The following is a 23,017-nucleotide window of genomic DNA, read 5'->3' on the forward strand; positions in this document are numbered from 1 at the left end:
TTTTTAAGTCTTCTGTGTATTAAACCTCAAAAAAAACACATAAAAATAATCTTTCTTTCAATTCCAATAAAATGGAAAATACCAAAAATGTAGTTTTTGCCTCCACAGAGACTGTTGCCATTTCCCAGTAGTTAGAAAAACGGCCAGTCTGAACAAAACAATTCGTCTTTACAGTTTATAGAGTCAGATGGTATCTCATTCTGAGCAATCTTGTCAACACATAAGGAAACAACATATTCTGTCTGAAGTAATATATGTAAGTCCACATTTATTGTGGATATATATGTGTATATTGTAAATTCACATATCGCAAAAACCTCACCCCTTTTCTTATAACTAACTTAGCAAATTAGGTTTTTTAAGTCATTACATTAGCAAGTACTTTCTAGAATGTCAAAGCCATATGTAGCCCTAGGAGTCCTAGAGAGAGAAGGGTTTTAGTAAGAGGCCGAATATTTGACGCACCTTGTATGAGTTTGCATGTGTATGTGTAGGTATCTGTATACATATAAATATAAGAAAGAAAAAACTCCACATCTTAATGAGGCTGTTGGAGCTGAACACAAAATATTAGCCAACACAGTGCAACAGTAGATCACAGTGTAAGAGCTTAGCCTAGCAGGAAAACCAAAAGTTTTCTTTGAATCTGTGGGGTTTTTTTGATATACGTTTTTCAGAGAACTAAGTGACAGTTCTGTTCTCTTCCTCACCCAGTGGAAAATTCTTTTAATCTACCCAGAAATAAAAGGGAACAGGCCTTAAAAAGCTAGCCTCTCCCTAAAGTAGCCCAACACAGATATTGGCAGGCTTTGGATTTTTGACATCTGCTTTCTCCTTTCTCCTCTTGACAGGTAAAGCAAGTAAAAATGTTTATGGACTTGGCACAAAATGTATAGAAGTAATTAAGAAACTTAATTCGCTCCCTGCAGTCCTTAAATGATAACTTTATTATAAAAAAAACCCTCATTATAATGTTGTCATGTAAACAAAATATATTCTGTCTTTATTTGGCAACAGAACAATCATTTTTAATATTGAAGCAAAAAGGTTTTTTACAACAGATGCATCTGGTCCTCCACTGGCAATTTTTGACTTTGTGAATGGCTTATTTCAATTAAATATGATTTACTTTTTTAATAGGATGGATGAATTGACTTCTTTAACTGAATTAAACCCTAAACATTGGGTATTTGGATAGGAATAGATATTTAAGAGGTGTTTTACATAGATAAGGAAGAAAAAGACCCCAAACTTTTGGTCAGAATATTAGAATAAATTAGAATATTAGAATATTATATAAAGCAGTGTTATTGAACAGTCTGAGTGTTTATGGTATGATATGTGTGACAATTTTTTTTTAAATGCTTCCATGGAAGGATCAACATGAAGATCAGTAGTGTTGAAATGTGATTTTTATATAGGATTTGTTTTATTCATGTTTGGCTATGAGAAGGGGAAAAAATAAGCTATTTTTATTCCATGGTGCTGAGACCAAAATTCAAGTTTTCTTTAAAACTCATTGTAAATGGGGTATTTGGTGGAGGCCATGAACTACTTTAATACATATTCCATCATTCTGTGCTGCATTTTCTTCTTTTTTATTTTTATTCACTTCAGTATACTGAATGATTGAAAATCCAGCTGCAGCTAGCATAGGCTTTACTGTTAGAGCCGAAGCCTTAGATGTGCACTGAATGGTAAGTGGTGTACCCAGAAAACCTACTGCTGTCTAAAGGGAGAGAAGGGCTGGGTTAGTTGGATGAATGCTTAATTCCTTGTATCTGTTTTATGTCTCTAGGCAGCCTGGAAACACAGATTTCCTAGTGCAAGTTATATGGTCTTTCCAAGAACTCTGGTCTCTTGCAGAAAATTGGCTTTTATGTAAAGTGTCAGAAACATAGGAGAAGTAGGAAAAAAGGAAAAAGATATTATGTAGGAATCTCAGTAGAAAAGCTAGCTTTAAGAAATAACATTCCTACTGGCAAAACCTCTTGGTCTATAATAAAGATGAAATCCTCACATGACAGAACACTCCATTCCTGCGTGTCAGAGAAAGGATATCGTCTAGCAAATACTTTTGGTTGCCCAAAGCAGTAATTAGCAACACTCTGGAATGAGACAAGCATTTTTTTAATGCATGTTATGCATAAAAATATGTTATGCATATTCCATGACAAGGATTTAGCCTTCTTCACTAAAATCTCACATGACATATGAATGGAACTGTAAGAAAAAGGCAAAATAAAAACCAACCTTCTCTCAAATAACCAAGATTTTACAATTTTAGGATTAAATCCACAGATTCTGACAGTTTTCTTTGATTTGTCATTTACTGCAACCATAGCTTTCCATATTTAACAATAGTCACTGTAATTTACCACTCAACATTAACAGTTGCTTATGTCAGCAATCAAAATTTTTCCAACAGGAGAAGGAAATTAATATTTTTCTTTGTGTCTTCAAGGATTAATGCATATGGTCACCATACTAAACTGCAGTTCCAGTGTTTAATTTTTTGTTTAAATTGTTTCATGAATAACTTTATACTTCTGCTCATTTGGGATAGCTATGGAAAAAAAGAAACATTATATTTGATCCCTTTCTGTTGAGTGAAGGAAAGGCAAAAGCACCATAGCTTGGCATGGAAACCTATCTGGTTAATTCAGTGGAATAACTCCCTTTTGGCCATTGTCCTGATTATTGTACTATAACATATTCGGTTTCTTTTTCCAGTCTGGCCTTTTATACATATGCAGAGATATAGCTGAGAAAGTGAAAGTTTCCATTTAGGAATAATTTTACCCATTTCTGCTTGTAACAGTACAGCTTAATATGGATTTTTCAAACTGAAATGTAAGAGTATATTTGATAATTTACCTCTCCTTACTCTTCATTGTCTGTATTCCCTGATTGTATTTCTCATTAGTATTTTCCTTATTTTACCAAACTATTTTTATTAATGCAGCACTCTCTTTATATGTACTATAAATCATTTTTATGGAACAGACTATGAGCACCTGCCCTTGTTGTTGAGAGGAGACCCCCATAGGTTTGACAAAAATGTCTCTTGCATATAGATTTTCTTGTGCTCAAATTTAAGCTTTTTTAAAAATTTGTTCAGTAGTTGAATTATAGTATCAGAACTTTATGTTACACAAAAGGGATAGGGCCATCGTTAACAGAAGATGTGGTTCCAGCCAGGTAGAGTTATAAGCAAGGGAACTTTCTGGAAACCATCTGTTGTGTTTTTTTCTGGTACAGTTGCCCCAGCAATCCCTCTATGGATGTAAATGAGTATGTGGATTATATAAATGTAAATTATTATTAGAAACATAATTTAAAATTAGTTAGAGTAGTTCCAACCATAAACAGGGACAATCTTATTTGTCTGGTCCATGTTATAGGTCCAATTTAAATTGGATCACTGAAAGTGTGCCCTTTAATTATTGGTTTTGGCAATCATTCTAACCTTTGAGCCTAATTTATATTTTAGGTATTGAAAATTATTTAACGGGGAGTTTGAATCTGGATCTTTTGGCCATACAACTTCTTTATCAACATGAAAAAATATGCTATATAACAGCCCCCTCTCTGAGGCAACATGGAGAGAAGCTTTCATTTAATTCTTTTTCATTATAAAGCACAGGTGTCAATCAGAAAGGGAGCACCATATAACTTTGAGAAAATTGCACAGATTTTGCATTCATTCCAATACAGAATAAAAAAAATAATTAAATAATGAAACCTCCAAATTTGTCATGAAATGGAGCTGTCATCTTCACTGTCATAACTTCTGACCCTTCTAATCTTTTTTTTTCCCTCTGCCTTCAGAATAATGTGAACATTTTGACTATTCTTCACCTTCAACTTAGGTGGTGGTAGACTTGCTCTCTCTTCAAAATTATGTGTATTAAAAGAATGATGCCATTAAATTCTATGAACTCTTGATTGTATCCAGTATGAATAACCTGAGTTTTGAAGGACTTCAATTTTTAGTCAGGTTCAGTCATTTTTCTGAGGTGTGAGTATATATGCTGCCTTTTGCAAGAGAGTTTAGATATAAGAAATGCTTATAGCTGTCTGCTTTTTTCCTCAATAACAAATATAAAGCCAGAATTGAGGCCTGGGAAGACTGATGGTTCGGTGTATGAGGCTTGTAAGAAGACATTTCTACTTGCCTTACTTATATGAAAGTAAGTTGTCCTTACTTATATGAAAGGTTAATGAAGATCAGGTTATGGCTGGAAGAAAGAAGCCTTTCCATACAACACTAACAGTACTTCAACTTGACACAAATGATCACCTGATCTGCAACAAGTACAATCATTTGAGTTAGTGGTGTTCAGCCAAACGTAGCATCACAAACACTGAAAGGCTTGAGTTATACACTGTTCCAGAAAGGATAAAACCATTTTTTTTTTTTTTACTAACTTGTACAACTAAAGATTGTTAGTGTCTGTGTTTGTGTGCCAAAAAGTGTACTTGGGCACCTCTTGCCTGATAACAACTGTCACCTTCTGTGTTCTTCAGGAAAAAAGAACTGCCAGACACCACAAAAGGTGACATTTGAGCAGACAACGTGCTGAACTGAGTCCATTAATCTCTTATTAATCACACTGACATTTTAAAGAATTATTTTCTCGTGTGGGGTAAAAAAACCTCTCCCAATAGTTTACCAGATATTGTCAGGGCTGGAAACAGGATGGGTAGTCAGAGGCCAATGATGGATTGAATTTTCTGTTACCAAGAGACAAAATAAACAAATGTGCTTTATCCTGAGAACATCCACCTGGGGAAGAGTTCTGAAGGGAAGAGTCACTCATTAGGCCTTTTGGCTTCCTTGGGTTGGTACCAAGCTCCAGAAATCATTCCAAATTTTGGACAATTATCTCAATCAAATTTCCCGATTGCTTATTGGTACATGGATTTTTTCTCATTACCACTATTTTTTATATATCTAGATAACTTGGATGACTATTCTTGCATTTCCCATCAGCCTTAAGCTGAGCAAACAAACCCGTTTGTTTGAAGCATCTGTGGTAACCAGGTATTATTTCCGCTTGGTAATATTTTCCTGTTACATTCTCATTTACTGACCTTCACACCTGCACAGAATTCATTCAGGTACACATTCAGAAGTGATCAGGGAAGGTTATCCCTGTGAGGGAAATGCAGTTCTGTCACCCCACTTGTGACACAGGTATGTGTATTTCTTGGCCTTTTGTGTTTGGCAAAAAGGAGGACTTTGACCTCACTGTTCAGGGATCACATAAAAGCTCTTTGCATCTATGCTTGACATATGGACACAAGTTCTCTGTAATTTTTTTCATTAGCTTACTATTGAGAATTCTGTTTCTCCTTCTAGTCACACCTGTATCAAAATTTTCTTTATTTATTGTCTGTCCCTGTACATCAGGCTAAAAAGAAAAAGAAAATATTGCTTTTTACCGCTTACTACTCTGTTGCTTGCAAGTTTTGTGAACCCCAAGACAGAAAGCTATGGAGTTAGGCATAGACACTGATTGATACAATCCTGTAGATTCCTAGATTGCTGACTGGTACAACATCTCCATGTAAAGCCCTTCTCTTTTCTTCTCTTCTCTTTCTTTGCAGTTCCAGAGAACTACAAAAAAACAATGACACATGTAAGATTACCTTTCTACCTGCCCAAATCCCTCAGAAACTCACACAGCTCTGCTGTATTTATGATGTCAGTATCATTATATATATAATCTGTAAGATATGTTCTCCAGTAATTCCCAAATTCCCATGCAAGTTTATCCAGCCTTGACAACATTGCAGCTCTTTCTGACAGGAGGTGTTTCCAGATGTTCTAAAATTCCATTATATATTCTTTATTTGTAGAAGCCACCTTTATAAAAATAAAAAATAAATTTCAATATTCCCTATAGTAAAGCGAAAAAAGCTACATTTATGTTTGCTAAGTTCACCTTATGTGTTTTGAAGTGCTCTCACTTCAAATGTTTAAATGTTTAAAAAATTTAACCAAAACAACTGCTTATGTTATTGTTTGTGGTATTTTTTCCCTTCCCTTTCCAGTGTCTTCTGAAAATAAAACACATAGTGAACAAATCCACAGAGATCTGCTTAATATTTCTGTGTTCAGGCAATATAAGGTCTGTATAGAGACTGTCATGTTAAGAATTTTTACCTTCAGTTTCTTTGAATGGAGTTACTACTGCATTTCTTCTCACTTTGTATCATGTTAGCTTTCATCAACTGTTCCAAATTAATCAGTTATGCTCAGGTGTTATACCTCTGTTGCCCTTATTCTGTAGGTTTTGTGTTTTATATTTGAAAAGAGCAAACCAGTTCTCACTCTGATCCATGTGTCTTCCTGATCATCCAGTCCCAAATCAAAAATTTAGACACAAGCTGATAAATTGAGACATTCCCTGCAAATAACTGGTCAAGAGCGTCTGTTGCAAATCTAGACGTGACTGAGAGTTTTAAAAATTCAAAGCTGTTATAAAAAGTCACCTGAAAAATACATGGGGTTATTTTCCTTGGAAACAGCTATGTGATCTTTATTTAATACATAACTTAGAAAAAGGTTAAAGAAATCCATGTAAATAAGTGGATCAAAACTGAAATGAAATTTTACAATATGATACTAAATACTGTCCAACTAAATTATTGAGAGAAGTCCTGTCAGTGGCTGTATTATCTTTCATGTAAATTCTTGTGCTGTACTCTTCCCCTTCATGGCTGGATTGCAGTAGCAGATCAGTACTTTTGGTATCTGAACAGAATCATATAGCGATACATATTCAGAGCAGAGTATGTATACCTGTGGTTTTATGTGTATGTACATGTATATATGTAACAGAAGTACATTCTTGTAAAGAAAATGCTGAAGCCACTCAGGCCATCAGGTGCCCTGGTTGTAAAGAATAAGATCTAGACTTGATTTGAAATTAAGTGGGAATCTAGTGTAACAGCTGATTCCAAGGAGACATGCTGTCCCAACAATTGGGATTTCTGAGTTTCTGAGTCTCTGAAATATACATGTCTGGATATATTGTCTTGCTGCTAGTTGAGCTGAGGAGTTAAAGGGCCTGACATTGTCACTAATTGCAGAGAAGCCTTCTAGCTGATTCAGGCTGACAGAATATTGCTGCTGATTCCGATCAGAGAACAATTTATACAAAGTTTATCCAAATAAAGCGTTGGGAGGGTGGAGTAGAGGTATCAGACAAAAGTGTGTGAACAATGTGATATTTGGGATAAATGTCAATTCCACAGTTCTTGGCTTCTGTAATTGTCCACACAGTCTGAGGAGTCCAGTGGTGGAGGTACAGTTTCCTGTCACTACTTAATGTGTGTACCTCTCCAGGAAGGACTCAAGTAATTTTAGAGCACTACTCTCACTGCAGAGGTCCAAGAGGATGGGAACGGATGTCTGTCCTTTGCCCATTGATGGGTGGAGAATATTCATCAGTCTCCTAGGTGGTGTCAGCTGTGTGTCCTGGCTTACCTCCAGACTATGCTGTGTCTAAAAGGTTAATTTCCATTATATGAGAATGTCCTTGGCCTTTGACAAGGTTCTCTGTGGACGAGCTCATGGGAAGTTTGATACTGGGCGGTAGTTGGCTAGAACCAATGTATCAAGGGTGGGTTTCCTTTCTGTGGATAAACAGAGAATGTGTATCTCCAGGAACAGGAGTTTGACATCTTCTGCCTGCCCTCAATTCACTTATGCCCATCAAGGGTGGCTTTTTTTTAATTGCAGAGATTCAATATATCTTTGTATTTTCCAGCCTATCAGTGACTAACTTACATTTTCAGATGAAGTATTTTAGCTGACTTACCTAGTTGTCCGTTTATATGAGTTTGTACTGTTCTCTTTACTAGCAAGAAGCATGGGTTAAAGAATTATGCAAACTATTCCTGCACTCTGCTTTGGTCCTGTAATATCCATGTACAATGAATATAAGCTTCTGAATGCTGGAATGTGGTTGTATTTCTTTCAGTGTCAGTAAAATTTCTTTTGTCTTCATGCATTTTCTTCTTAAGCAGAATCTTTATTTTTGTTTTAAAAGTAAATTTGCTAATATTTTCAGCTGAAGTGCAGGTCTGATTTTTTTTTTTACACTTATTAGGGATGAGAAAGCCTGATGTCTTCTTCAGTCTGTATTCCTGAAAACAGTAATTGCAGACTTGCCTTAGTATTTCACATGTTGTTTAGTTTAGCTTTGTGCTTGATTCAAATACATACTAATACCAACAAGTATGGAAGTTTGGCTTTGAGTTTCACTTAGTTTTGACAGACAGCAAGCCTTAACCCATCTTGATTGAGCAGGTTTTCAGTAGCAGCTTTCTCTAATCAGCTGAACAGTTGACATCTGAGATTCTCATTGTAATAACAAAAAAGGTGTACTGAAGGGAACAGCGTTGTACTGGTATTGTAATCTTTCTTGTACATCTTGTATGTGTCAAAGCAAACTGAGATGATGAAAGTTAGGTTCTTCTAGGTTCTTGTACTAGTGATGCTTTATATCTGGTAACCTTCATCATGGCAGCTGATGATTGTAGTGAGTTAGCACTTCACTGCTGCTACTGTGCTATACTAATCCTGTGTGCAAGGGAGAAGAGATTTGGCAAAATTTAGAGCTCACAACTGAAGGCAAGAGAATTTGCCTCTATCGTTATCTGTATTTTGTGACGGCAGATGTTTCTAATTGCTAGCGCCATTTGTCATAATGACAAAATTATATTATCCTAGTAATATTGTGCTTTTGAATGACCCGCTTCAGAACAAATATAAATACAGTATTATTTTTTCCCCAGCATTCTAAAATATTACTCTGTCTCAGTATGAAAAAGGCTCATCACAGGTGAAAATTTTGCTTTAAATGATATCATCGTATTTGAAAACTGAAAGGACAGAGAATAAGATTGGGATCCTGTTTAGGTAATGTTTTGTCATTACACTGAGTCAGGGATCCTGAATCACTTTTCCAAAAGGTTAGGTCTGAGGTCAGTACCAGAGTTATTTTCTCACATGTGCTTTATAATTGCCCTCAGTGGAAGTTTGCTTAAATAAGAAGTAGAACCTGGGAACAGAGCTCAGTAAACATTATCCACCTCAGCACAATAATGAATTTCTTATTCCTTTCTGAGTAAATGGTTTGAATCTTCTAAAGGACTTGTTCTGGCATGTGATGGTAGAACTCCTTCTGTTCTGCATTCTCATATACAAGCTTCAAGGAATGAGTTACTGTTGGAGTGAGAATTTCTGGTTTAGCAGAATACTCCTCAATATGTCTGGTAGTCCTAAAGCAACTGAAAGAAACTTCAGGGGCTTGGGACAGTTGGTGAGAGATTCTGGTGAATACATAATCTTTTCTTCTGCTCTTTCAGTTGCAGACAGCAATATTGGAAGGAGCAACTGTGTTCAGACCATTAATATATGACTCCATGGCTGGTGTCACCACCACAAAAGTGGATTCTTTGGGAATGGTGTGACCTACACAGCATGAGGGTTGTGGACACCTAACAGGAGACACCTTTCTCAAAGGGGGAAAGAGGGTCTTTGCTCAGATCGTGGGGCTGATCAACGGGGCTCTAAAATAAATGGGAAGGGGAAGGGGATAATATCACCAGGCCTTCATATGGTAACCTGTGGGATGGCACACCAGGGTTGGTGGGATGGGGGGCTAATAAGGGCCCTCAGCCTGTTGCCCTGAAGCATGATGGGGATAGAGCAGCACAGTCAATGTCTCAAAGACATAAGCAAGCAGCTCCTGAGGTGATTGCAGTCAACAGGGAAATGTTAGGGAAACACCTTAAGGGAATTAAGAAGCATCTCTCTGGAATGACCAGCTGAATCTCTCTGACTGCCCAGCTGAAGTGCCTTTACACAAACTTGTGCAGCATGGGCAACAAACAGGAAGAGCTGTAAACTACTGTGCTACTGGAAGGCCACAACATAGTGGCTATTACTGAAAGCTGGTGGGACAAAGCCTACAGCTGGAGTGTGGCTATTGATTGATATAAGCTATTCAAAAGGGACAGGAAGGGAAGAAGAGGTGCAGATGTTGCCACTATGTTAAGAAATGAGATGAGATGTTTCTAAACAACAGCCATGAGCAAGTTGAAAGCTTATAGGCATGAATTAGGATCAAGGCAACAAGGGGAATGTGGCCCAGCAGATCAAGAGAGCTGATTCTGCCACTTTGCTCTAGTAAGACCTCACCTGTGTGCAGCTCTGGAGCCCTCCATACAGGAAGGACATGAACCTGATGGAGTCTCATCCCTGGAGATATTCAAGGTGAGGCTTGTTGTGGCTCTGAGCATCCTGATCTAGTCGAGGATGTCCCTGCTTACTGCAGGGGGGTTGTACTACATGACCTTTAAAGGTCCCTTTCAAACCAAAGCATTCTATGATTCTATTCCTCTGTCCTTCAAAAAGAATCATGGTTTTGGGGATTAATATTTTCGCTTCCTTCAGCTTTAGTGTTCATTACTGTAACAGTCCCTGTTTGACATATACTTCACATGATTTTAATCTTCATGGATGTGGGAGTTCCATTGTAAAAAAGATGCTATTAATGTCCTCCAACCATTGTTCAAACATTACCACCTTAATAAAAACCAAAATAAAGCAACTTTTAAATGTTCTCTTGATGCAGGCAAAGCCATTCTGCCTTTTGCTTTCATTTCAGCCTGTGGGCAAATTGGTTTTAAAATCTTTAATAGTCTGATTGGTCATTTTCCAGGAAAACAGGATTCAAGTAATCTTTAAAGTAGATTCATAATGGATTAAACAGGGTTGCCACATAAAGAAGAAACATTTTATTCCTTTCTGATGTCAGAGGTGCTGAGACACTCTGTTTAACATTAAAACTCTTTAAACACTCTAAATGCTAGGCTTAAGTATTTACTAAGAGGACAAACACAAAAACTAGACATAAAACAGGAAGGAGAATTTTGGTCTAATATGTAGTAATCTTGTATTCTTCAAATTGTTGTCCCTATAAGTGAACTATGTTTAAAAAGCAGGTCTCAGTCCATGTATCAGAAGGACAACCCCATAGAAGTGCAGTATGTGATACCATTAAGTAAACATGAAGGTGAAAATCTGACTTCAAGTCATTGGAAATTTTGCTGTTGACTTCCAGGATCCAGAATTTTATGTGATTTTAAAAGTGTCGCTTCATGAGGTTACTGGTTTAACTAAAGCAGGATTGACTCAGTGGTTGGTAGGATCTGTTGAGGATTTTTTTATTAATATCTAGAAAAAGAAGTCTCTTCTGAGAATAGTGTTGAGGATAGATCACCATTTTTCATGGTCTTGGTATACTTGTAGAGTTTTCCCTTTCTAAAATGGTTGAACTTGGTTAGTCCAGAACCACTTGCTGTGTGTAGTATGAATGGATTTATTTATCTGTAATTCTATCCTGCTCACTTGTGTAATAAAAGTGAAGGACTTAGCACTCTCAATAAATGAAAAAAAAAGCTTTTTAAAATAAGAGAGAAAGATGCAAGTATGATAATAATTCTCCATGTATCAGTTCTAGGCTACTCTAGTTGAAAAGAGTGGGAAAATTCCAAGGAATTTCTTTCTGGAAATTAGACCCTTTTATTATAAGCCATTTATGGCACCCCATCTTGGATATCTCAACTCTTTAAGTCAGGTTTGAAAATGTAAGTTTTATACATGTCCTCCAATTGCTTTTGCCAAAACACTGAGCTAAACCAGTTTGCAAATAATAACTCAAACCTCGCGGTTACCTTACAAAATTAATATATACTGATGTCCACCAATATTCCCAGCTACTTGATAATGTTTAAAATTTAATTATTTCATGGAATTATACATTAAAGGACAAGAGAAAATGGAGTTGCTATTTTCCTGTAATCCACATTTATCTAGCTATTCTTCAAAATAATTAATTTGGAGTGTAAGATAGAGTGCTTGAAAAAAGGGCCAGTTTTATACAATATGAGTTAGCAGCAAAATAAAAGAGGGAGACTTTTTCAATGGGACTTGCTTTCTAGAGGGAATGAAGCCCATCTCAAGGACAGCATACTTACCCAGGAACCTTACATCTCTGCTGTGATACCAAAATACCAGAGACCATTTTTGTACTATGGCCTCTTTTCATGAAGTTCATTTCCCCCTCTACTTCACTCTCGTGAGATCCCACCTGCAGTGCTCTGTCTACTTCTGGAGCCCCCAACACTAGGACATGGAGGTCTTGGAGTGAGTCCAGAGGAGGGCCATGAAGATGGCTGGAGCACATCTTCTGTGAAGACAGGCTGGGAGAGTTGGGGTTGTTCAGCCTGGAGAAGGTGCCAGGGAGATATTATAGTGTTTTTCCAGTACCTGAAGGGGGCCTAGAGGAAAGCAGGGACTTTTCACAAGGGTATGTCATGATAGAACAAGGGGGAAGGCATTTTAACTGGAAGAGAGTAGTTTAGGTTGGGCATTAGGAAAAAATTCTTTAGTGTGAAAGTGGTAAGACACTGGAACAGGTTGTCCAGGGAAGCTGTGGATGCCTCACCCCTGGAAGCATTCAAGGCTGGGTTTGATGGGGCTTTGAGCAACCTGGCCTACTGGAAGGTGTCTCTTCCCATGAAGGGGAGTTGGAAATGGATGATCTTTAAGGTCCTTTCCAACCGATTCATTCTGTGATACTATGATAAGTATTAGTAATTAATCAGAGACCATTACTTTTGCTAAGTATTGGGCAGACACTTTGTGCTCATTCACCTCATCCTTGCATATTTTAGCTTAAACTTAGCAGCTCCTTAGTTTGTTGTTCAGTTAAATGGGAAAATCCCTTTGTTTATTTTGTGTAAGTTCTCAATGTGAAAGTAAATTTTTCTGCAATTATCTTACTCAATGGGATGTGTGGAGATACCTGGTCACTTCAGTTGAGGTAGGAGTGATTCTACCACTACGTCATTGATAACCTATTGTCAGTTAACTGTGCTGTATATTGACTTCCAGGAAAATTTATTGGTGTAGATTGATTCTAAAAAAAATGTTACATTCTTTTGCCAGGTTACTGTGCTCTGTAATTTAGATGTTGCATTAATCCTATAAAGAAAATATAGTATAAATAAATGATATAGAGTCAGGCAGTGACAACAGTTAATTGAAGATATAAATGTTTTTGCAATATTACAGTGCAGTAATGTTCATATTTTGCACTACTGCAATTTTTTTTTTATACATCCCTTGCACTAATGTAAGCTGTTTTAATTCCTTTTCTTTAGAATAGGAGATACAAAAAGAGCAGATGGATGGCACCATAACTGTTACAATCATTCTTGGATAGCCAGCTTTATAATTCTTGAAATCTTGGTGTGGTTTGATAAGTCAACTAAAAAAAGAAATAATTTTGACATTAGTTATACCTGATGGTCTGAACACCATCAGCTGTAAGCTTGGCATGAGTTTGGATTAATTTCTTCTTTGTGAGGAACATGATTTCAGTTATGGATTTGCTCTTACAAGTTTTTGCTTAGGGAGTTCACAATATAAAAGAGAATTCTGTATGTTTTCAGTTTGCCATAAGAATGAAGGTGTGGTATTTTAGAAATTTGCAGTGTGCACAATTTCAAATACATTTCTCAACGTTTTCTTGAACTAAATGACACCTTAATTTTTACTTGCTTTAAGGATTTTTTCTGAAAACCTGTTTTACAGGGACCCATAGTATCGTCTCCCTGTTCAAAAGGTAAAATCAAGATCTTATTCACAGCATTTTCCATGATCTGTTTTCCAGGCTTAGGTTTTCAAAGAGAGTTTTCTTTAAAAAATGCTTTTCTGTCTTGCAGTTCAATTTCCTGTAGTACTGGTTATGTTGAGAATCAGAAGCAAAGTATTCTCTGAAAGTTTGTGGCTCGTGATATGCAACCTAAACTGGGAGGGGTAGAGGAAAAGGAGGGAGGGTGAAGGTTCCTTCCGTTCTTTAAAGTGATTGTCCTGATGTGATGGAAATTGCAGTCACCTGCCTAGCAGTGGAAAATCTTTAACTATAAAGAAATCTACAGCATCATAATTTCATTATAGTTGTTAGCAACCTCATGCTGGACAGCAGCTCTGATGAGGCTGATAAAGGCAGGGCTATTGAAACAGCAGACGTGCTTGGGGGACCCCAGTTACAGACTATACAGATCTTACAGAAGCTACTGCATGAGACATTTATGCTCTTGAAATTGTACTTGGAGCAGATTTAGGGCTTGGAAATCTGGAGCTGTAGGATTTTGTGCTAGTCTAGGGTAAGTTCAGAGATAATGTCAGGTTATTCTAGTGCTGTGTGAGTATAAATGAGATCAGATTTCAATCCAGGATCTATTAAATTTTATTTCTGATTTACCAAGAAAAATGAAATTAATCACTATGGGTCTTGTGGTTACCATAGCTAAATATCTGAAGCCACATGCATGTCTGCATTACTCAGCACATTTTGAACTGAACTGTGAACTTCATCTCAATTGCCCATCTTTAAAATTACTTGCTTTATAGTGCTGAAGTTCTACAGTTATTTGTATCTGTTTTATAAGGCCCATCTAGGCTATTTTCCCTAAAATTATATACAATAGGTTGCAAATACAGTGTCTTGTTTGTTTTTTATCTGTAAAAATAAATTCTTCTTACCATGTAAACTTCAAAAATACAAGGCAAGCAAAGATAGTAGGTATTGCCTTTTGCCTATACCAGTCTATCTTTCTCCTTTCTTCTCATAATTTTTCCTTAGAAACATCTGGTAACTTTCTACCTGTCAAATTTCTATTTCTGTTTTATTAGCTGAACACCTGCATAACAGCTGAGTATGTACAGACATTCCTGAGTATCAGGAGTGTTATTTCCAGCCTGAATTGTAACAAACTTGCAGTGTGATAGCACAATAAGATTCTTCTTACTTCTATGTTATTAATTTACAAATTTTAAAAGTTCATCAATTCTAGTACTTAAGGTACTAACTTATTTAAAATACTAGTGTATTAAATCCCTAGTATTCAAGTGCACTACAAGTAAAATACAATATTGAATAGACTGATATATGTTGTTTCTGCTTAGCTTTATTCTCTTGATTTCACTTTGTGGAAAGCTATTCTGGCTGATTTTCTGGGTGGTTAGTTAACCCAGGTTAAGACATTACTTTAAAATCTCCATGTGAGCTGAATAATCCATGTACAAACACGAAACAGTTAAAAAATATCTTAGGCCAGTGGGTTAAGTTGTAAGCCCATTGAAATCTTTGGCACTTTCTGGTGAGCTTCTGTGATGCCACAATGTAAACAAAAACCTACAGAGAATGAGTCAAGTAACACTTTTGACAAGCTAGGAGTTTTCTTTTAGATGTAACACTGGAAAGAATATTTTGCTAAAATATTAATAAAACAATTAAAGATCTAATATTTAAAATTGGATTCCAAAAAAAGGCCTTGTGTGTTTATCGGCTTTTCTGGGGTTTTTGTGTTTATTTATTTTTGTTTCGGTTTGGTTTGGTTCGGTTTTGTTTCATTTTCCGGCTGTATCAATTGAGTTAAGAAAAGATATTTTGCCCCTCTTTCCAAATCCTGCTTCATGTAATAATTAGTTTTCCATGTTCTTCTTTGATACTATGAGCATATTACAATCTGATGCAGTATTTCTGCCTTTGAATCTCAATAGAATAACAGAAATCTTTTTTCCCAGTATCCCAGTTTGTCAAATGGGGTTTATAGCATTTCTGACTGAGCTTCACATTGCTGACTGTTCCCTGTGTGTGCTCAGTGGAGATTTTTTATAATGCCACAGCTCTGCTATTTGACTGGAATTGTCCAGAGTATCTTCACTACTCTCTGCTAGTTCTACCCTGAATGCCCTCTTTTTGCAGCTCTCATCTCCAGCTGCCTCTCTTAAATACTCACACTCCATTCCCACAGTCTTCTGACTATTTCCCTTTCTTTCCAACCATGTTTGCTGGTACTGGTCTGAATCCTTGTTGTAGTTTTTGGGGTTTTTTCCCCTCCCTTGATATCATCTGAAATCACCAAGCCTGAGCCTATCTAGTGCCTTATTTGTCTTTTGTTTTTTTGTAACTTACCTTATTTGCCTTTTCTTTGGCTTACTTTCTTCTGCATTATTTGTCATCTGAGTCGTATGAATAGGGATGTTACACAGGAGAAGAAACACTCATGGGGCAGAAGCCCCATAAGTGAGATGGGAGACTGTCATATAATGGTTGATGACAGTAGGTTTTGGAAGGGAAAACATAAGTTGAATACCAAGGAAAGAGCTGTTTAGTATCACCTACTACCTTGTAAATGAAACCATAGGAGGCTGAAAAGAAACTGTGAAAGCTCTAGCATGAACAGCTCTGTGAGAAACAGGCAGGCGAATGGCCTTGATGGCTGAGCAGATTTCTAACACTTCTCATTCTTGTGATTACAGGACAGAATGATGAAGGGGAAGGTTATAAGCCAGAAGGGCTATTTTATGCAAGGAATGATAGAAAATGCAGCACGGTCAGCTGCTCAGAATAACCAGAAACTCATATTAGAAAAATCTTACACAGCAGAGGGTTAAATTTGAGCCAATAGTTCTTAGAAAACATGTTTGAATTCATATGAAAAAGCTTTAATGGCTTCATTTTAATTGACCTTGGATATACAGCAGGTCATGGCCTTCTGGGGAATTAGAACCAGAGCATTCATCAGGGAACAATACAAGTTTAGAAGGTCAAGAGCTGATTCTTAATCATAAGTGCAAATGTTCTCATGTGTGTTTAATATGAACTGGGAAATACTTTGCAACATGTTGGTCTGGAAGAAATTGGAGAGGAGGCCTTAATATATAATTTTATATTAAATATGATATTCTGAACACATTGTTCAGCTAATTTTAAAATCATGAGAAAAAGTACAGTAGAGGGACAGGAATATAGCCATAACCGCATGCTTTTTGTAATAATGAGATCAATAAACAACTGAGGCAATGACCTTCCTGATGTGTTGTTGAAAATTTAATTGTGAAGACATGGGTTCTAACTAACTAACTTGCTCTACCAAAACAGGAAGGAGGGGAGGTGGGGGTGTGCAAAGAGTTTCCCACGTTAAATTTAGGAACAGTCAAAATAAAACGAATGCTAAAATTATCCAATTTACTTCAGGCTTTGTGAGGAAGAATGGGCAAGTAATTGTCAATTATGGAGTGGGATTGGAATGCAGGTTGTAGAAGGATAATTAATTGAGATATTTCATTTTGATTAGTGTGGCTTGAAAAAGTGCCATCTGAAGTGGTTTCAGGACTCCAGGGCGGTCTGCTGCAGATGAGCAAGGGACTGGCATGCAGCACTAATGGGTTTATGAGGTAGATTAGAATCTATCACGTTACTGAAAATAAAATAAAGGATTAAGGAGGAAGAAACTATATTAAGATCAGGAGTTAGGTCTCTTTATTAGGAAACTTGGGGATGTTTCAAGCTTGTGCCATAGAGTTCCTGTGTGGCCTCTGGTGTGGAGTTGAGAGCTAGGTTGCAATGCACTCCAGGGGCATTCTTGCAGGGCATAAAGAAGCTCTGTATTTAAACTGTATGAGTGTTTCCTTCATCACTGTTCCAGGCCGGGCATCAGAGAAAAGGGAAAGGATAGATTAGTGGGTTTGTGGTTGGTACTTCTCTTCTTTCAAGTTCAGTAGGTGGACTTGAGCTGGGAAGAAGCCAGGGTCATCTTTGCTGTGTTTCTCTATCTTGCATGCTGACCCACCCCTCTAGCTAAAGGGTGGCTGGGATGTAGCTGGAATTTAGCTAGTGCCATAGCTCTTTCCTAGAATTTCTCTAAAGCAGCACACTTGACAATTCATTCTACTCTTTCATATCCCTTCATTTCACCATCTCTTCATAACCAATAGAAATATTTGGGAAAGATAATACTTTATCTGAGGTTTGTTTATGTAATACAGAAGGATATTGAGATCTTTGGGCAAGAAAGACAAAGTACTGTTATTAGTTTGCTTAGAATAAACAACTACTCATTTAGCTGAGAGAGTGATTTGCATCTTGTTTTCATTTTGGTTAGTTTATGAATTTGGAAACTGAGACTTTGAGGAGGGGATATGCCCTCTTCCCTCTATGTTCCTTCAGTAAAGCTTTTAGGACTTCTTAGAGGAGGGGTCCAAAATGGAAAATGTGGTTGTTGTGAAGAGGTATCATTAGTGCAGTATGTGGAAGCAAGCTGTCTACCTTCCTGCACGAACTGTTTTACCACAAACAGATTTCTGTTCTGACACACAGCTTTCAGCAAAATCAGCCAACAACTGTTAGCCAGACACGAGTGTCTTCAGCATTCAACAAATTACTTGCACATCAGATAATGCTGATTACTACCGGAAAACAGTGTAAATATCTCATTCTTTATTACACTTGTAAAATTGATTCTTTCCCCCTTTGCAGACATAGTATGCCAGAAACTTTGCCAGTTGTGTGATGGAATCCAAGGAGATAATTCTGGCTGCAAAAATTTCATACAAAGAAAGAATACTTGTGTCATTGTAACATTCTTTTGCTTATTCAGTTTTCACTATCACCTGTCTGCATAGTTGCATCCCCATTGTGAAAATAGGGTTTCAATTTCTGCTGCATTCTGAATTCTCTACCATTTAAACATGAATAAAATTTCTTCGTACTTGAATTTCTTTGTAGCTCTTTGGAATGGGACAGTTTAGAATGGTTTTGCTCTTTCATCTCTAAGAAGCATTTGAGACCAAAGCCATTCTACTTTATCAGAACATGAATATCAGTACTGGGTTTCCAACTGAAACAAACACTTCCTTTGAAACCAAAATTAATTTCTTTTATCCTCTTGATTTGAACTATTGTTTGAAAAAGGACCTGTTGGCAGAAAGACAACATAGCTAAAAGAACTCCTTTCCTTCTAGGAGACTTCAAAATCTCCACCAATCCTGATTAGAAAAATAAAATTTTACTTGACTGATTTTCAAATTCATGGTCTGAAAATACAAGCTCAGTGCCAGTTGCACATGTGAACATTGTAATTATTTCAATTTCCCAGTAATATTGTGCAGTGATAAAGCTACTTAAATTCTTAATGTGTGTGAACAATTTAGTCTTTTAAGCTTTTTTGTCTACTTAGAATGGAAACAGAGGTTTTGTTGATGCACAATGACTGAAAACAGCATACTCTAGTATTTCTATAAGAGCAACGGTACTGAATATCATAATAATGATTAAGAACTGAATTTGTCTCAAAACAACAACAACAAAAATGGTTCAGAGGGATGGCACTATAAATCGTGGCTCTGCGTGACCTTGTTTTCTTTTTCTTGTAGCATCCAGTAGTACTTAAGCAAAATGGAACCTGCTGGAAATTCTTGAAGTTTGAAAGAGGAAAGAAAAAGAGAGGCAGCCACCTTGGTAGATCAAGTAGATTTCAAAAAGGACCATTATAGATCAAATTGTTCTGAGTCTAGAAAATAAATAAAGAAAATGGATTAAAAATTTAGATAATTAAGTATAACTTAGGTCAGATTATATATTTGTCCTTCCTATTTCTCTTATCAGTTATAGTTCCAGTGGGAAAACTCACACTTTCTGAAGGGACTGAGGGATAGCATATGAATAATCAGATAAAGGATAATTGCAGCACACAAGATCAACAATGTATGGTAGATTTGTTCAAGTCTGTCAGCTGAAAGCATGAGGCATGGGAAAGGTACAGCATCTTCCATTGTTTCAGGAGTCAATCCCTCCTTTAAACCTGCTTCTCTGCCTATGAAAGGAAAAGCTTCTGAATTCCTGAAGTAAGACACATCTTAAACCATATGAACCACTTTCCGTGCTGACAGAATTTAGTTAAAGCTCATTATGTAAAAAGGTGCTATAAGGAAACTTTATAGAGTGAATGCTCTTTATAAACTGGAAGCTAAGGTTCAGCCAGTTTCCATTTAATCCTCCAATATTGCCTGCAGCAGTCAAGTAAATTTCATAACAGACTCCCTCCCCCAAATGAAAACCATGTGCCTGCTTTGTTTTTTACTCCTTTCCTAGCCCCCCCATTCAGGTCTCTCCTCAGTGCTCTAAAGAACCTTGCAAGAATTCATGGAATTAAAATAGTAGAGTTTATTCTGGCTCTTATTAATTAGGCTACATTAGCACAAGTGCTGTCCTTCCTAAACAAGCTGTATTACAGGCAAATTGATATTTGCAAACGGTAATGGAAAGTGTTAAAAATTGTGCATGTACATTCTCTATTCATACAGTTTCAAAATTGCATTAGGATTTTCTTTCTCCATAGTGAAATTAGCTTAAGTAAAGAAGCATTTAGGCAAAGCAGTGTGATTTAATAAGTACTCATTTTAGTTAAATTGGTCTAGGGAAAGAAAAGAAGTCTTGATGTTGGGTCTTTTTGTAGGGAATACTTGAATGCCACCATTTTAGAAACAATGTATTCATTACATATTGTCCAAGTAGTTTTAGGTTTAATATTTTTGTCCTTATTTATGTCACTGGAGCCTTTTTTTTATAAGAGGAAAACATTTCTGGATCATCCATAAACTTTCTTCATGACCTTATCATGCTAATGGGTAAAACTAACTACCGGCAGGCATTAGCAAGCAGGAGTCATGGGGACATCTGCCCTTTCTCTAGATCCTCATTCTGTCCCTCAGAGAGTGCCACCACTGGCAGTCGACCTCATAATTTCAGCGCTGCAGAACAATACAGACATTTTATTGACTCCTCAGATTGCTGAGAGAACAGCCACTATTTTTGTCAGAATGATGGCTCTACTAATCCTTCTTCAGAGCTTAAGTGCAACTTTAGAAATACATTGTACATAGAACTACATAGCTGAAACTCTGCATACAAGAAAAACTATTAAGCCTATAAGAGGAAAGTCTCAAGAATTTTTTAAGACCATTACAAAACCAATTTTAGGTCTGTTAGAACCCATCGAGCAGGTATATTTAAACATGATGGAGCTGAGCTCTTCCGCTCAGATTGCCAATACATCCTGATGAGAAAACAGCTCTCATGTTGGTCTGCCATTATCAAGAGTTTAAAATGAGACTGTGCTTCCACTAAAAAGTTTAGCTATGGCCTTCATGCCATGAGGACCATGCCTTTAATGCTCTCAGATCTGTAGTGACAGGAGGAAGATTCTTCCATCATCAAGCTAACCTTAAAATAATTTTTATTCTGAGATGTCAGTGCAAAGAAGATATGATTGTGAAGCATTTAGAGTTTCTCTGGTGACATTCAACGATTAACAGTAGTGTTAAAAGCAGAATATCAGATTTTAAAACTTCCATTCAATGTCACAATAAATGGAAGCCAACACTAATAGTGATAGAGAATTTGGTTTAAAAGTTTGACTGGAACTCATTTTAATAATTATTTTTTAACTAATAATAGAATAATAGGGATTATGCTATTGAATTTTTAAGATGTGGCTGAATTCCTTTATTAGTATTCTTTTTCTTCTTGATAACACTATTAATGATAATTTTAATTGCTGTTTTCTACACCTCTGGTTTTTGTATGTGTTTTTTTGTTAATCCTTGTGAGGATTTTGGAAAACATTTTTAACACTTATTTGAAAAATTAAGGGGAGAATTAACAGATCTCTATTGTAATTTGATCACAACTGTCAAATTTTAACATACAGTTTTCATGTTGTTCTAAATCAATTTAAAAATCTTTGCATTAATTAGCAAAAAAAGAAAAATACATTTCTAAAGGTGTCTCAGTACAGTACAGTATACTGTACAGTATTGTGAGGTTGATGAATGAGTGCATGCTGTGTGTTTCAATATATAAATGTCTAATTTCCAAGTATAGCAATAACATTTTTTTTTCTGGATCATACTCCATCAAAAACAATACTTCTTTGTAAATCTGAAAAGTAAAACCACTGGTGTGAAAAGAAGAAACAGCTTTTCTTGCCTTTAAATTGATTCATCTTAGAAAATTGGTATGAGAACAAGAACTTGCCTAGGATGAGATTCTTGAGGGGTTTCTCTGTTCTGTCTGTTTGCAGTCTCAAATGATTCTGTGATTACATGTTTTTTATGAGATGAAATAGCTGGTTTAAAAGCACTAAAATGTTTCCAAGCATGTTATTTTAATTGGAATTTGAAAGGCTAATTGTTTCTGAATATAATGCCAGTTTCAAACTCTGACAGCTTCTGCAAACAGAAAATGAGTACTTCAGGAGAAAGATGCAGGCAGATTCAGTGACAGTCACATTAGTCTAACATCATCAGCATAGCAGTAGAGAGGAAAACATTCTGCATGCCTGAAGGATGTCTTTAGCCTGTCACTTAGAACTTATACCTAAATAGATAAATGGTAATGAATAAAATATATTTACTCTAGTTTTACAAGAGACAACTGTGAATGTCCATCTCGGATTCATCACTAACTACTTAAAATGTAAGACCTGACTGAAAAGCAGTTGCCCAGAACATTTTGGGTTTTGCTCTGGCTCCTGTTTACACCAACGGAAGCAGGATCTGTTGTCTTCGTCGCTGATCAGCATACAACTCCAGGATATACTACACAGCTCCATGTCCAGAGTCCAGGTCCCCAGTTACATACTACTCTTTGTAAAATTACTCCTTAATTAAAGTGAACATTTAAGCAATTGTGAGTGCATTTAAGTAAGCATTTTAGAGCTTTTGGAGCAAATCTCTGTTTACCCTACTTTGGTTTACATTATGGAGCTACCTCAAAGAGAGCAGATTGGATTCCTACACCATTTGCTTTTCTCCCATAATAAATTGCAATGAAAATTAGGCACCTACAGTTTAATAACCAAAGACAAGGTAAGTATAAGCTAAATATCTTGAAGCTACATTTGGGTATCACCTACATCTCTGGAACTTTACAAATATTTTTATGGGGGTACTATGTTCCTTTAATTTGAAAACTATTCCAGTTTAAAATGGTTTACCTTCATGAAGTTTAGCAAAGACTTCATTATCTTTGATATCTGAGCAATAATAATAACAAAAAAGCAAGCATTAGGCTTATGA

General features: G+C 36.4%; 1 protein-coding gene across 12 annotated transcripts in view; it reads left to right on the top strand.

Moving 5' to 3' along the window:
- SUGCT (succinyl-CoA:glutarate-CoA transferase) overlaps positions 1–23,017 on the top strand; it is a 330,712-nt gene that overhangs the window by 230,933 nt on the left and 76,762 nt on the right. The window contains exon 14 of one of the 12 annotated variants that reach the window (XM_071736171.1): positions 13,682–13,712. The exons of the other annotated variants lie outside the window; for them this stretch is intronic. Coding sequence (XP_071592272.1) covers positions 13,682–13,712 — 31 coding nt within the window. The remainder of the gene's footprint in view (positions 1–13,681; positions 13,713–23,017) is intronic. 12 annotated transcript variants of the gene reach the window in all.

This window comes from Heliangelus exortis, chromosome 2 (assembly GCF_036169615.1).
Source record: "Heliangelus exortis chromosome 2, bHelExo1.hap1, whole genome shotgun sequence".
Taxonomy (NCBI): domain Eukaryota; kingdom Metazoa; phylum Chordata; class Aves; order Apodiformes; family Trochilidae; genus Heliangelus; species Heliangelus exortis.